This window comes from Triticum urartu, chromosome 4A, assembly GCF_056163025.1.
Source record: "Triticum urartu cultivar PI428250 chromosome 4A, HENAU_Tu73, whole genome shotgun sequence".
Classification (NCBI taxonomy): Eukaryota; Viridiplantae; Streptophyta; class Magnoliopsida; order Poales; family Poaceae; genus Triticum; species Triticum urartu.
Genome location: NC_141876.1, coordinates 23,048,522 through 23,062,108, shown reverse-complemented (window position 1 = coordinate 23,062,108; position 13,587 = coordinate 23,048,522). Strand labels below are relative to the sequence as shown.

Sequence of the window (13,587 nt, the reverse complement as noted above, 5' to 3'; positions counted from 1 at the left end):
ATGATTTGAGAGAGCTGGATTACTTAAACACATCAAAACCACCATACCGTTGAAAGTGACCCCGATTGAAAACTATGGGTCAACGACACATGGCGGCGCTTCTTCTTTGAGTCATTCTTTAGGATTCCGATCCTCTTCAAGTTTGTCTGTCGGGACAAATTAGATGAAGCTCTGGCGTAGATTCCTGTCAACTCTTCGGGGCGGCGAGGTTAGAGTTTCTCGCCGTGCATAGGCAACCGCGAGATTTGGTGTCAGATTCTTCAGATCCATTCAATGATGATGATTGTGGCTCCGAAGCGTTGGTCATTAGAAGCACGTGCATAAAGACTTCCCGGCTATCGTCGACAAAGCCAGGCCAACTATAGTATGAGAATGGCGACAAGAACGGTCATGTGGTGGTCCATGGACCTCAATGTAATTTTTATCACGTTTAAGATGCTTTGTGCTTCCGCTGAATCTTTATAATAGATCTGATTCTTCTAAATAAAAAACTTGTATTATAGTTTTTCCTACATTTTTACATGCTTGGACTTTGACAAAAACATCCCGAACAGCGCTTGCACCCTTGCACGTACACTATCCAACAGAAAAGGCCCATGCATTTGGTGTTTACGTCTGTTCACTGGAAAAGCTCCATGTCACTACCATGTAGAATATCAGATCATATTATCCAGCGAAATCCACATTTGGCACTCATACTGAAGACAATAAGAACAGAACAGCACACATCGACTGACGGAATGGAACCTCTGCTATTAGATTTAGCATCTACAAAGATGCCTTACACCATCTATGACCCACAGCGTAAACGCTTGGTTAAGAAATGTCGTATATCTAACATGGACTACCGCAAAAAAATTCTCAAAATATGCAGGTACAGATAACAAGTAATGAATCATTCTATCACTGCTACTTTCTCTAATTCACCTCCAGGTGTCTCCTGAAACAGCTTTCCGTGCCTACTAGCAAGATATCCAAGCAAAACGTGTCGTGGAGAAAAGGAACGTGCAAGACCAATCGGTCGATCGGCGGAGCTTCCAAAGAGGGTCTTCTCGTAGTTCTCGGACTATCCAGGAGGAAGATAGGATGATGGTCAATCTGGCATGAAGTTTGCTGCCTCAACCAGACTCAAAACTTTAGAAAACCGTGGTCATCTGCTACTGAGACCGCCTGTTTGTGTCCGGGTTACATGGGAGAGGCGTGATGAAGGGATCAATGGGGCTTCCTCGTCAACAGCTGCAGCTTCTGTTGCCAGAGCTCCAACTGCCACACCTCCAACAACAGTTTCATCGATACTGTCAATGGAACTGTCGGGTTTGTATATGTTGACAACCTTCTTATCCTGAAAGAGGAAAAGGGATGTATCAGAAACTGAAGGCAGCCATTTCATGACTGGAAGGACAGAGGAACGCTTATATTATACAACTTGACATCCCCGAGAGACAAACTCCAAAACTAGTATCCGTTGATTAATAAGATGTTTGTGACCAGATGAGAACCAGAGTGACATACGTTACAAATTCGAACCATATGTTCTACGTATCAACTTTAGTGGAAGCTAAGTGAAGAAACAGCATGCCAGGCGTGTCTGACACTAAGATGGTCGCTGTCAGGTGCTCAGATGATTGCAAAAGTTTGTTAGATGGTAGAACAAGAATAAGCTGAAGAATAGAAGATACAAAGGCATGCACGGAATGGTGAGAGAACTAAGGAATAAGAATAGTCATCTATGGTCCAACAACCTCATATGTCCTGTCTGACAACACGATACACATCAGCAGGGCAAAACAATTGAATTTTTGTACTACAGGTGTCATACGCAACACCGAATAAAAGTTGGGAGAAGGAAAGGAAATGGAAAAATATATATGAAAAATGCACAATAATGCCCTCTGAAGTAGTGATACATCAAAGGCTGCGGCTTCTCTTGATGACATTGTACAATGGACGACCTTAAAAAACTAAAGAAAAATAAATATAGAAACTACAGTGTGAGCTGTACACTAACCTTGGTAGCTCTATCAGCAGTATTATCAATTGGAAGTTGAATTGCTGTCACATCTTTCATCTTCAAATAATTGTACATGACAACGCCAGAGAGCGCTGCACATTAAATTACTACAAGTTAAGAGCTTGTTCGCAAAATATATATATTCAAAACAGGCATATCAACTTATTATTACAAGATCCATTTGCAAATTATATCTCGACGGAAACTGAATGCATAATAATTACCAACAGCATATCCAATTATGTTGAGGCTTGTAATGGTAGATTCAGGAAAGATAACGGTCGAGAGGGCAATAAGTATCCAGTCCTTTAGAACTCCTGCAACTCTCACAGTGACTGCTCCTGTTCTTCCAATAACTAGGAATATGGATATGTTTAATGCAAATGCAGAAAGTGCATTCGAGAAAAATATCCAATAATTGAACTGAATTGGAGAGATGTCCATTTCTGGCTTTTCCAGTAAATACCATGGACCAAATAGGAAGATGAAACTGCATGAAAGAATAATACATTAGATAAATTGCATCTAGAATAAATGTGGAAGACTAAAGCAATTTAGAGACATATAGAACATGCAATATTTAGTTATATTACAGAACAAGTTGCATAATAACCTCAAATGGAAATGATAAAGGCTGCAAAGGAATGTCTATGAAAGATATGCCCACAGCATGTTTTAAAAAGAAACAGCATTGAGCTAGTCATTAGTATTGGCAAACTCTGCTTGCTTTACTCAACATATATAGCTTATAGAATAGTGCATATGGTTTGGTTTCTAGTAATGCAAAGAAGCTCTTCTGGAATAAACTGAGAGAGTTCATACTTAATTAAATCATTATGAGCAAATGCTATTCTAAAGCATGAAAAGGAATGACACTCATAAGTCATAACAATCATGAGAAGTCAAATGTTTCTAGATGCATGTGTACTTCACAAAGTATAGGATTTCAGCTAACTAGGCTTACGACAAAATTGACTCGACACTCAACTAGACTAAAATGGGCAATGCTATTGCTAAGCAACGGCCAACGGGTTGTAGATGGCTAAACAGAATTGACGGTTTATGCTTAAAAAACAAATATTCCTTGTAAAGTACATTTGACTATAATTTCGCGGATATTAATCTAGTACCAAAACATTGTAAAGTAGAACACTTTATAACGAGTAAATAGTCATCCAATATAATTTAAGCCCTTCAATATATGCACATGATTCTTTGGTTAACATATAGGCAACATATGTTATGAACCTAAATTCACCAATGAACATGAAGACTTCAGTAATATGACCAATCAAATATAGCAAGTTAATTAATTTTGACAACTCATTTGAACAGAGTCCTGGAGAAAAGTAGGCAGCAAATGTTTGTTAGTAACAACCTCATATAAGAGTCCTAGTGTCATATAAAGAAGTCCTAGCGAAAGTTGTCATGAACAGATAAACCTACCACATATGGGCTTGTTGCATAATGCATATGTACGTCTACCAGAAACATTACATGATTACAGAGTTTGAACATACGCCTAATAGGATTATATATGTATTTTGATATGCCTTTTGGGAACTACTGATTCGGTTCAGAATATCCATATACTAAAACCAATAACCATAGCGTGTTCTAGTTTATTTTTACACACATATATTACAAACATAGTTGAGTGGCCTCAATCTCATGTAAAGTTGTCATCTCTATTCCTTAAGTTGGCATCCCTATCCATCATCTATCAAGCATTAAGAGCATTTTAAGTCACTGGCTCATTAGTATCACTTAAGAGAATTTAAGAAAATGTCAGTCGTCATTTTTCCAAGTATTCTGTTAGATAGAAATGATAATTCACATATTTTTGTACAAGGATTCTGCAAGAGAGAATATAATAAGCAAGCAAGTATTCAGAATTTTAGAGAAAGTATCCGGTACCTGCAAGGCGCTATGTAATACAGGCTTGTAATAGGATTCAGGGTTAATCCCTTTTTTTGGAGGAGGACCTGTGTCAGGACCAGCCTGAGGGCTTCCGCAACAATGCCAGTTACTTGGTATAATGTTCCTATCACATTAAAATGAATCTCCCCATATGATGAAACTACAACACCAACACTGACCAGCACCATGTTCAAGAAAAGGTCCCGTCTTAATTTGTCAGTACCACATAGAACGGCCATTATAAATGTTGCCACAGGCACTGCAATTCGAATTAATTCAAATCAGTACCATATCTTAGCGACAATATAAGGAAGGTGTGTAGTAAACTCACTCAAAGCCTTGAGCATTTGAATGAAGGCCACTGAAATGTATAAGTATGCTGTATTTCCGAACCTGTAAAATAAAAACAAAAATCAATAAATTTTTGCATGAATATTATGTGAGGGAGAGACATGCTGCAAAACCTGAGTTAAGACAACTCTAAAGAAAAGTAACAAACTGCCATTCAGTGGACAATAAGTACTATATGGAGCTTGAGAATGGAAAGTAGTAAATTAACTTGGTATAGAATGTTCAATTTGTAAACATAACCAGATTAAGTCAAAGGCTCCTTTGTCCATACAGCAACCGATGTCAACTAAGATTGCTATTGCATTAAGCAATTTCACATAATAAGGAAGTTGCATCATCCAATTCCAAGCAACAGGTATATCAGGCAAATTGGGCAATAAGACAGTCCAACACAAAGAACATCGTAGCACCTGCTTGGTTTGCAAACAACTTCAACACAAACACATAATCATTTCAAGGCAAACAATTCGGTTGATACAAACACCAACGATGCAAGTATGCATGCAATATTAATAGTCGAAATTAGTTTAAGATGCTTCACCATTTTAGGCATATATACATTCACATACTACATGCCTGCATAGGCTTGCCGTTGCATGTAGGGTATTGTAAAGAAGCCTAGAGAAATAAAAAGAGATGGAAAAAAAACTTCACATTGTCTTCAATCAGCTTACCAAAGACTTGACGCAAAGAAGGCACTAATGGGAATTACAGATGTGGCATATCTGCATCAGGGAGGACACAAATTGCTAAGATTCAGCTTTATACAATGAAGGAACAAAAAAGAATGATCAGCTTTATACAATGAAGGAACAAAAATGATTGCTTGGCTTTATCAACGAAGGAAGAAAAATGAATGCTCAGCTTTATACAATGAAGGAACAAAAATGAATGCTCTTACATTTGGAAAGTCATCTTGACAGGTGCAACAACCTGGATAACCAAAATACAAGTGACTCCGTTAGCTCATCTAGGAAAAACAAAATGACATCACTAGAAAAACTAACAATTCAATTACAGCTAGTAGCCCAAGCTTTGCATATGTTCTTGCCAGAACAATTGCTGCATGAGAATATTATTGATTTACAAGTCGTTCTGTTGAAGCAGGCTCACCATTATTCGTTAAATAAGAGACAAGATTTTTTTGAAGGGAAAATAAGAGACAAGATAGTAGTACACAAGGATAATAGAAGGCTCTATCAGGGAAGACCGGAAGTGGCATGGAGAAACATACCTTGAAAACACGGACTAGGAAGAATGCCACGACTCCAGAAAATGACATGTGAATCATTGTGAGAGTGATAGGAAAGGGGAATTTGAAGTACTTGGGAGATAGCACCCACTGTAAAAATAAACAAAATATTTTTGAGAAAAACATACATACATCATAATCAAAGTCACATATACACAAGAAAGCACATAATACCAAAAACAAAAGGGGTTAAAGAACACAATGCTTTGGAGTTTGGATCTGCACTATTAGCATGCGAATAGAAGATTCCTCAAATTGGTCAACCCTTTGAGCTACATTATACTACAGATTACTGAAAATGTGACGCAGCAAAACCTTGATTCACCAAACAAGACAAAAACACCTACAGAGCATAAGTGGCCTTGTAATAGACCGCGCACCAAATCAACAAGTTACGGGCAATCAAAGTAGCAGGCATTCACACTGGAGCTAGCAAACTTAATCGACACTACACCTGAAATCGTCGACGGGAAATAAAATACTATCTAAATGAAACCGTGAACAGGACGAATGTTAGTTCATCATGACGTCGTCAGTTGCTCCACTCCGCCACATAGTGGGACTGGGCACAAACAAATATTTCCGAGTGGCGAAGCCGGCGCTAGAAGGGGACGTACTTTGTTGAAGAGGATGACCCCCGACGAGAGGCAGATGTAGATGAGCAGGTAGAGGTAGGTGAGCAGGAGCTGCCTGCTGATCATCATCGCCGTGTGCGCCGCGGCGGCGCCCTCCCCCCAGCGCGCGGGGTGGGTGCGGCGCCTCGCGTCCTTCAGGGGGGCGGGGTGGGGTGGGGCGGGGTCGCTCGCCCGCACGCAATGGCGGCAGCCGGGGCCGCGGCGGACCTGCGCCGGTGCGGCGGCGAGGGGGCGGGCGATCTGGCGCGCGCGTGCCGCCGCTCGCGGTGCGGTGCGGAGATTGGGAGGGGGGGCGGAAATGGGATGCTTCGGAGAGCTCGGTGGGTTTTCTGCAAAAGGTGAGTGAGCGGAATGCCAGCAGTGGAGCGTGGCCTCGCTGCTTTTTTATGGGGTGGTTTTAGAAATTTTTTATTTATTGAAACGAGGGAGCGCAAAATACGGTGTTTTTCTTATATTTTAATTAGTAAAACGAGGCGGAATCTTTGGGTGCAAGCGTGCCAGCGAAGTCTGGAAGGAGCCTGCTACGACCGATCGGGCCTACTTAACACGAGTCAACTGCTATCCCTGAGCTTAGGGCGCTTCTTTGGTATGTTTAGGGGCAACGTCGTCAAGGGCGAGACCACTCAGCCAACTCGAAGAATGCTCAGATTTGAATGCGGTAGTTTAGAGCAACTTCAACAGGGTGACCCATTTCATCCGTTTTACGTCGGCGCGGATAAAAGTGACGGTCCAACGCGCCGACCTAAATTCAAATCGTGTCCGTCCAGCGTCCGCGCTGATCCGTTTTCCGCTCAAATTTGCGTCTGGAATGCGTCGGCGCGGCAAAGCGGACGCGTCGCGCGTCTCCTCGCCGTCCGCCGTGTCCCCATCTGGCGGCCGTCGAACTACGACAGTCAACATAATTTATTATGACCGCCCACTTTGGGCCCACGCGTCAGCAACGGCGGTCGTTTTTTTTTAAGCGGGGCGTGCGGCGGGGCCTCCTCATCCACTACCACTCGGCCCCCGTCCCCATCTGGCCACCCCTGCCACCACGCCAGCGACAACCCTAGTCACCGCCAGCATGGGTTTCTTCTCCAGCGTCGGCAGCAGCCGCAAGGGCAAAGCCCCCGCCCGCCATTCCCCCTCCCTCCCCGCCCTCCCCGCGCCGGCGCGCGCTCCCGGGCAGAGGCATCGCATCAACGTGCCGGTGCACCAGGCCGAGTGGCACTGGCACCACCGCGTGCCTCTGCCGTACCCGGACGTGACGCTGCCGCACGACTGGCATTTGGATCCGGAGAGGATCCCAGTGCCGGCGGCTCCGCGGACGGCCAGGGCCCATGCGGAGGAGGTGCGGCGCCGGCGGGCGTTGCTGAGCGAGGAGCAGCGCGCCGCCCCGCGCTTCGCTGTCGACTCGCTCAACTGGGCTCGATGGTTCGCCATCGAGCACGAGGAGGCGAGGCGACGCGGCGTCCGCGGCGTCGACCACAGCCTGCCGCCGCCCGCGCTCGTCGTCCGCGATGAGGACCAGGAGGCCGAGGCCGCCTACCAGGCGGCCATCAAGGAGAGCGAGGAGGAGGAGCGGTGGAGGGAGGCGGACGAGGCGGCTTTCGAGGCTGCCATGGCGGAGGCCATGGCCCTCTCCGCGGCGGGCGACTGCGTCGTGCCGCCGGTGGCCCTGCCCAAAGCCAAGCCGGAGGAGCCGGCCTACATCGAGCGCTACTCCTGGACCGGAGTAGTCCGCGAGTGGGTCAGCGCTCCGCCGATCTGGCTCGGGGCGACGGAGAAGCAGGAGGCGGCCTACCTCGACCACTGGCGCCGCGTTCGGCTTGCCGAGGACCGCCGGAAGTGCCAGCGCCTGCAGATGCTCGAGCGCGAGGCCGAAGAGGAGGCGCGCCAGGCCCAGGCAGCGGCGGCAAAGCCCGACATCACCGCTGTCTGGAACACGGCGTTCCCCTGGGACGACCCTGCGCCGATGTTGATCGACTCACCGGTCCCGACGCAGACGCCGCCGCCGACGAGGACGCCTAGGGCAGCGCGTCTTCTAGTTTTTAGTATTTTAATTAATGTAATGTGGACTTTCGCCGGCCTTCGTGGCCGGCTTTTATGTTTAATTAAATGCATGTATTTATTTTCAAAATGCTTGCAATACTTTTTTTGGCGCGCCGATGAAATGGGTCGGGTCAGCGTTGGGTGCTCACGCCGATTCAAACACAGTGCGGACGTTTGTATCTGCCAGATCAACTCAAACAAACAAAAAACGAATAAAAACACCGTCCGTTTGGGTCGGCCAATACGAGTTGCTCTTAGGGCGCTTCTTTGATATGCTTAGGGGCAACCTCGTCGATTGACAAAGGGCGAGACCACTCAGCCAACCCGAAGAATACTCAGATTTGAATGCGGTGGTTTTATAGTTGCTGCAACTTGATTCGTCCTCAAGTTGATTAACACAACGAGCCGGAATCTTTGGGTGCAAGCGTGTCGGTGAAGTCTGGAAGCAGTTGGGTCTCTTGGAATTCATTAACAAAGCAAACCTGCTATGACCGATCAGGATCAAAATCAATGCAGAGTCAACTGCTTGCTAACAGTGCCGAGAAGAAACTCGGGCCTTTTTTTTTGGTTCACAGGATTTTTGTATGAATTTCAAAGGATAGGAATTTTGCAGGGAAGAAACATTTTAAGGCCTCTTTGGTTTGGAGGAATTTCATAGTAATTCTAGATGATAGAATTCTCATACGATTTTTTCCTTAGGAGCCCTTTGATTTATAGGAATGGATTCCTATTCCTATATAGGATTGGTTCCTATCCTTCACATTTCATAGAAAAATGAAAATGAGTCTAGACTCAATAGAAAAAATCCTTTGGTGTGAACCAAATGACATCTCGTTTCCTATTTCTGTTCATAGGATTTGAGATACATGTCATTTCATTTCCTACAAATTTCCTATTCCTACGATAATCCTATCTTATGAATCAAAAGAGACCTGAGTCATTTGATTCGTACAAATGCATTCATGTTTCTATTAGGGTAGAAAACGATTCTTCTCATTTCAAAGAAAAAAATATATTACCCTTGACTCAATGAAAAAATTTGTATCCTGTAAGCCAAATCACATCTTTTTTCTATAGGAATTGAGACACTTGTCATCTCTTTTCCTATATTTTCTATTTTCATGATATTCATATCCTATAAATCAAAGGAGACCTCATAGATTATGTCCTTATTCTAAGCTTATGGTTGTTGCTTCTTGGTATGTTTGGGGGCGGCGTCGTCAATTGACAAACGGGCGAGGTCGTTCAGCCGGCGGGAAGAACAAATAACTTATGTCAAGAGCCACAAACGTCATGCGAGCAACAAGCGTTAAGATTGAGAGGAAGAATGAAGATCATAAATGGAGAAAGCCTATGCATGGGTCCTTGAAAGTCAATGCCGATGCTTCGTTCCATGAGGAATTGGTGGGGCTACTGTAGCAATACTCGTAGATGAATGGGGGTACTTCTGGAATGGAAATTGATGGTCGATGAGGGTTACCCGCGGTGTGGGTTGTGTAAGAGCAACTCTACCAGACCCCGCAAAATGCACGAAATTGCAAAATAACCGTCATTTTACAGTTTTAGGCGGAAAAAACGACCAGAATAGAACCCATAAACCATCCCAACTTGTAAATTTTTTAAGAGGCACCACAAACATCCCGACCGAACCCGTGAAAATAAGGATTTCGGAGACAACCCGAGGACGACCTGTATACATGAAAGACCGTTGACGGGAGTCCAACTACCAGAAACTTCATGGCTCGCTCCCGTCCGCCCGTCCCCGGCCGCAGCGCCGGCCCCCACTACCGCGCCCACCAGCCGTCCACCCCGTCCGCCAAGCCTGCTGGCCGTCCACCGTGCCTGCCAATCGTCCGCCGCGCCGGCCTGCGGTTTTCTTGACGAGGAGCTAGCTAGCTAGCTAACCGAATCGATTCGAATGGATCAGCTAGCTAGCTAGCTAGCAGCTCAATGGATACATGTGTAGCTAACAAATGGAGGAGTTCGGCCGCCACCCATGTGTAGGAGATATGCCCTAGAGGCAGTAATAACAGTTATTTTGCATCTCCTGGTTTGTAATGAAGGTTTATATTTCATGCTATAACTGCAATGATTCTCGAGTCTGCAAATAAAACGAGGCTTGGAGGGAAACTCATGTGCACGTGTGGGATAATGCTACCTCTTGAGCACTGCGTTGGATTTTCCCGAAGAGGAGAGGATGATGCAGCAAAGTAGCGTAAGTATTTCCCTCAGTTTTTGAGAACCAAGGTATCAATCCAGTAGGAGGCTACGCGCGAGTCCCTCGTACCTACACAAAAACAATAGCTCAACACAACCAACGCGCTTAGGGGTTGTCAATCCCTTCACGGTCACTTACGAAAGTGAGATCTGATAGAGATGATAAATAATATTTTTGGTATTTTTGGTATAGAGATGCAAAGTAAAAAGTAAAAGCAAAGTAAAAGCAAAGCAATAATAAAGTGATGGAGATTGATATGATGAGAAAGAGACCCGGGGGCCATAGGTTTCACTAGTGGCTTCTCTCAAGAGCATAAGTATTCTACGGTGGGTGAACAAATTATTGTTGAGCAATTGACAGAATTGAGTATAGTTATGAGAATATCTAGGTATGATCATGTATATAGGCATCATGTCAGAGACAAGTAGACCGACTCCTGCCTGCATCTACTACTATTACTCCACTCATCGACCGCTATCCAGCATGCATCTAGAGTATTAAGTTAAAAACAGAGTAACGCCTTAAGCAAGATGACATGATGTAGAGGGATAGTTTCATGCAATATGATAAAACCCCATCTTGTTATCCTCGATGGCAACAATACAATACGTGCCGTTGCTGCCCCTTCTGTCACCGGGAAAGGATACCGCAAGATCGAACCCAAAGCTAAGCACTTCTCTCATGGAAAGAAAAACCAATCTAGTAGGCCAAACCAAACTGATAATTCGAAGAGACTTGCAAAGATAACCAATCATACATAAAAGAATTCAGAGAAGATTCAAATATTACTCATAGATAGACTTGATCATAAACCCACAATTCATCGGTCTCAACAAACACACCGCAAAAACAAGATTACATCGAATAGATCTCCACGAGAGAGGGGGAGAACATTGTATTGAGATCCAAAAAGAGAGAAGAAGCCATCTAGCTACTAACTATGGACCCGTAGGTCTGAAGTAAACTACTCACACTTCATCAGAGGGGCTTGGATGATGATGTAGAAGCCCTCCGTGATCGATGCCCCCTCCGGCGGAGCTCCGGAATAGGCCCCAAGATTGGATCTCGTGGATACAGAAAGTTGCGGTGGTGGAATTAGATTTTTGGCTCCATATCTGATCGTTTGGGGGTACGTGGATATATATAGGAGGAAGAAGTACGTCGTGGAGCAACAGGGGCCCACAAGGGTGGAGGGCGCGCCTGGGGGGGCAGGCACGCCCCCTACCTCGTGGCCTCCTGTTAATTGGCTTGACGTAGGGTCCAAGTGTCCTGAGTTGTATTCGGTGAGAAAATCACGTTCCCGAAGGTTTCATTCCGTTTGGACTCCGTTTGATATTTCTTTTCTTCGAAACCCTAAAACAGGCAAAAAACAGCAATTCTGGGCTGGGCCTCCGGTTAATAGGTTAGTCCCAAAAATAATATAAAAGTGAATAATAAAGCCCAATAATGTCCAAAACAGTAGATAATATAGCATGGAGCAATCAAAAATTATAGATACGTTGGAGACGTATCAGATAATAAACGGTAAAATGTATTCCTAGTCAAGCCTCCATGACTGGCTCAAGTATTGCATGATGATCATGTTTTCCTGATCATGGGCATGACTATGCCGACAATTTTGAGGGCACAATTGTTAGTAGAACACATGTGTTGAATCGACCCAATATGATGTTATGTTATGAGATACTTTCGTCACAAGTTAATGGTTAATAACACAGGGAAGTTAATGTTTGCATAATTCCTTAGACCATGGGAGTATCGAGTTTCTTCGTACTTGCTTCGTGAACTTTGGGGTTTGTTAAACATCATCCGTAACTGGGTGGCTATTACGGCGGCTTATGGGTTCACGGAAAAGTATGGCAAGTAACAAGATAGCTCAAGATTGGGATTTGCTCCTCCGACGATGGAGAGATATACTCGGGCCCTCTCGGTGTAACGGTATCCAGCATCGTCTAGCCAAACACCTTGTGATTTGATCACTGGGATGCCTGAAAGGATCGATATGGTTGACTAGAGGGGGGGTGAATAGGCAACTACCAATTTTTAGCTTTTCTTTACCGAATTAAACTTTGCATCAAAGTAGGTTGTCTAGATGTGCAACTAGGTGAGCAACCTATATGATGCAATAACAACAAGCATACAAGCAAGCAAGGTAGAAACAATAAAGAGTTTGCACAAGTAAAGGTAAGAGATAACCAAGAGTGGATCCGGTGGAGACGAGGATGTGTTATCGAAGTTCCTTCCTTTGAGGGGAAGTACGTCTCCGTTGGAGCGGTGCGGAGGCACAATGCTCCCCAAGAAGCCACTAGGGCCACCGTATTCTCCTCACGCCCTCACACAATGCGAGATGCCGTGATTCCACTATTGGTGCCCTTGAAGGCGGCGACCGAACCTTTACAAACAAGGTTGGGGCAATCTCCACAACTTAATCGGAGGCTCCCAACAAGACCACGAAGCTTCACCACAATGGAATATGGCTCCGAGGTGACCTCAACTGTCTAGGGTGCTCAAACACCCAAGAGTAACAAGATCCGCTAGGGATGAGTGGGGGAATCGAAAATCCCTTGGTGGAAGTGTAGATCGGGGCCTTCTCAACCACTCCCGAGCAAACCAACAAATTTGATTGGCTAGAGAGATAGATCGGGCGGAAATGAAGCTTGGAGTATTTAATGGAGCTTGAGCAATAAATGGAGCTTGGGGGAGGAAGAGGTGGGTGAGAAGGAGGAAGGGGACTCCCTTTTATAGTGGGGGCAACAATCCCGTTGCCCCCCACCAACCAGCCCCGCACAGGGCGGTACTACCGCTGAGAGGGGGCGGTACTACCGCCAGGCGACGGTACTGCCGCGCCAACTAGCGGTACTGCCGCGCTGAGGAGACTTAGTAGGGAACGGACCCAAATGCGGTACTACCGCAGTGGTAGGGCGGTACTACCGCTCCTGCAATGGTACTACCGCCACTACAACCGTGACTAGTGCCGCAAAACCCGACACGAGAAAAAGACCTCTCGAATCGAGGCGGTAGGAACCAAACACCCAGCGGTACTACGACAGTGGGGTCAAGGGCGGTAGTACCGCTGTGGAGCGGTACTGCCGCTTGTGACCCTTCGGCCGTAGTACCGCAGGCAGTGCGGTACTACCGCTGGGGCGAGAGAGAGAGAGAAGGGATCTCT

General features: G+C 45.3%; 1 protein-coding gene across 1 annotated transcript; it reads right to left on the bottom strand.

Moving 5' to 3' along the window:
* Positions 1-733: 733 nt before the first annotated feature.
* On the bottom strand, positions 734-6,476 carry LOC125550359 (putative sugar phosphate/phosphate translocator At1g48230). The gene is made up of 9 exons (XM_048713337.2): positions 6,152-6,476; positions 5,517-5,624; positions 5,184-5,215; positions 4,957-5,007; positions 4,263-4,324; positions 3,929-4,190; positions 2,236-2,501; positions 2,009-2,103; positions 734-1,342 (listed from the first exon to the last, which is right to left on the bottom strand). The coding sequence occupies exons 1-9, from the start codon at positions 6,236-6,238 to the stop codon at positions 1,151-1,153; spliced, it is 1,155 nt and encodes a 384-aa protein (XP_048569294.1). The 5' UTR covers positions 6,239-6,476; the 3' UTR covers positions 734-1,150.
* Between the last annotated feature and the right edge of the window lie 7,111 nt (positions 6,477-13,587).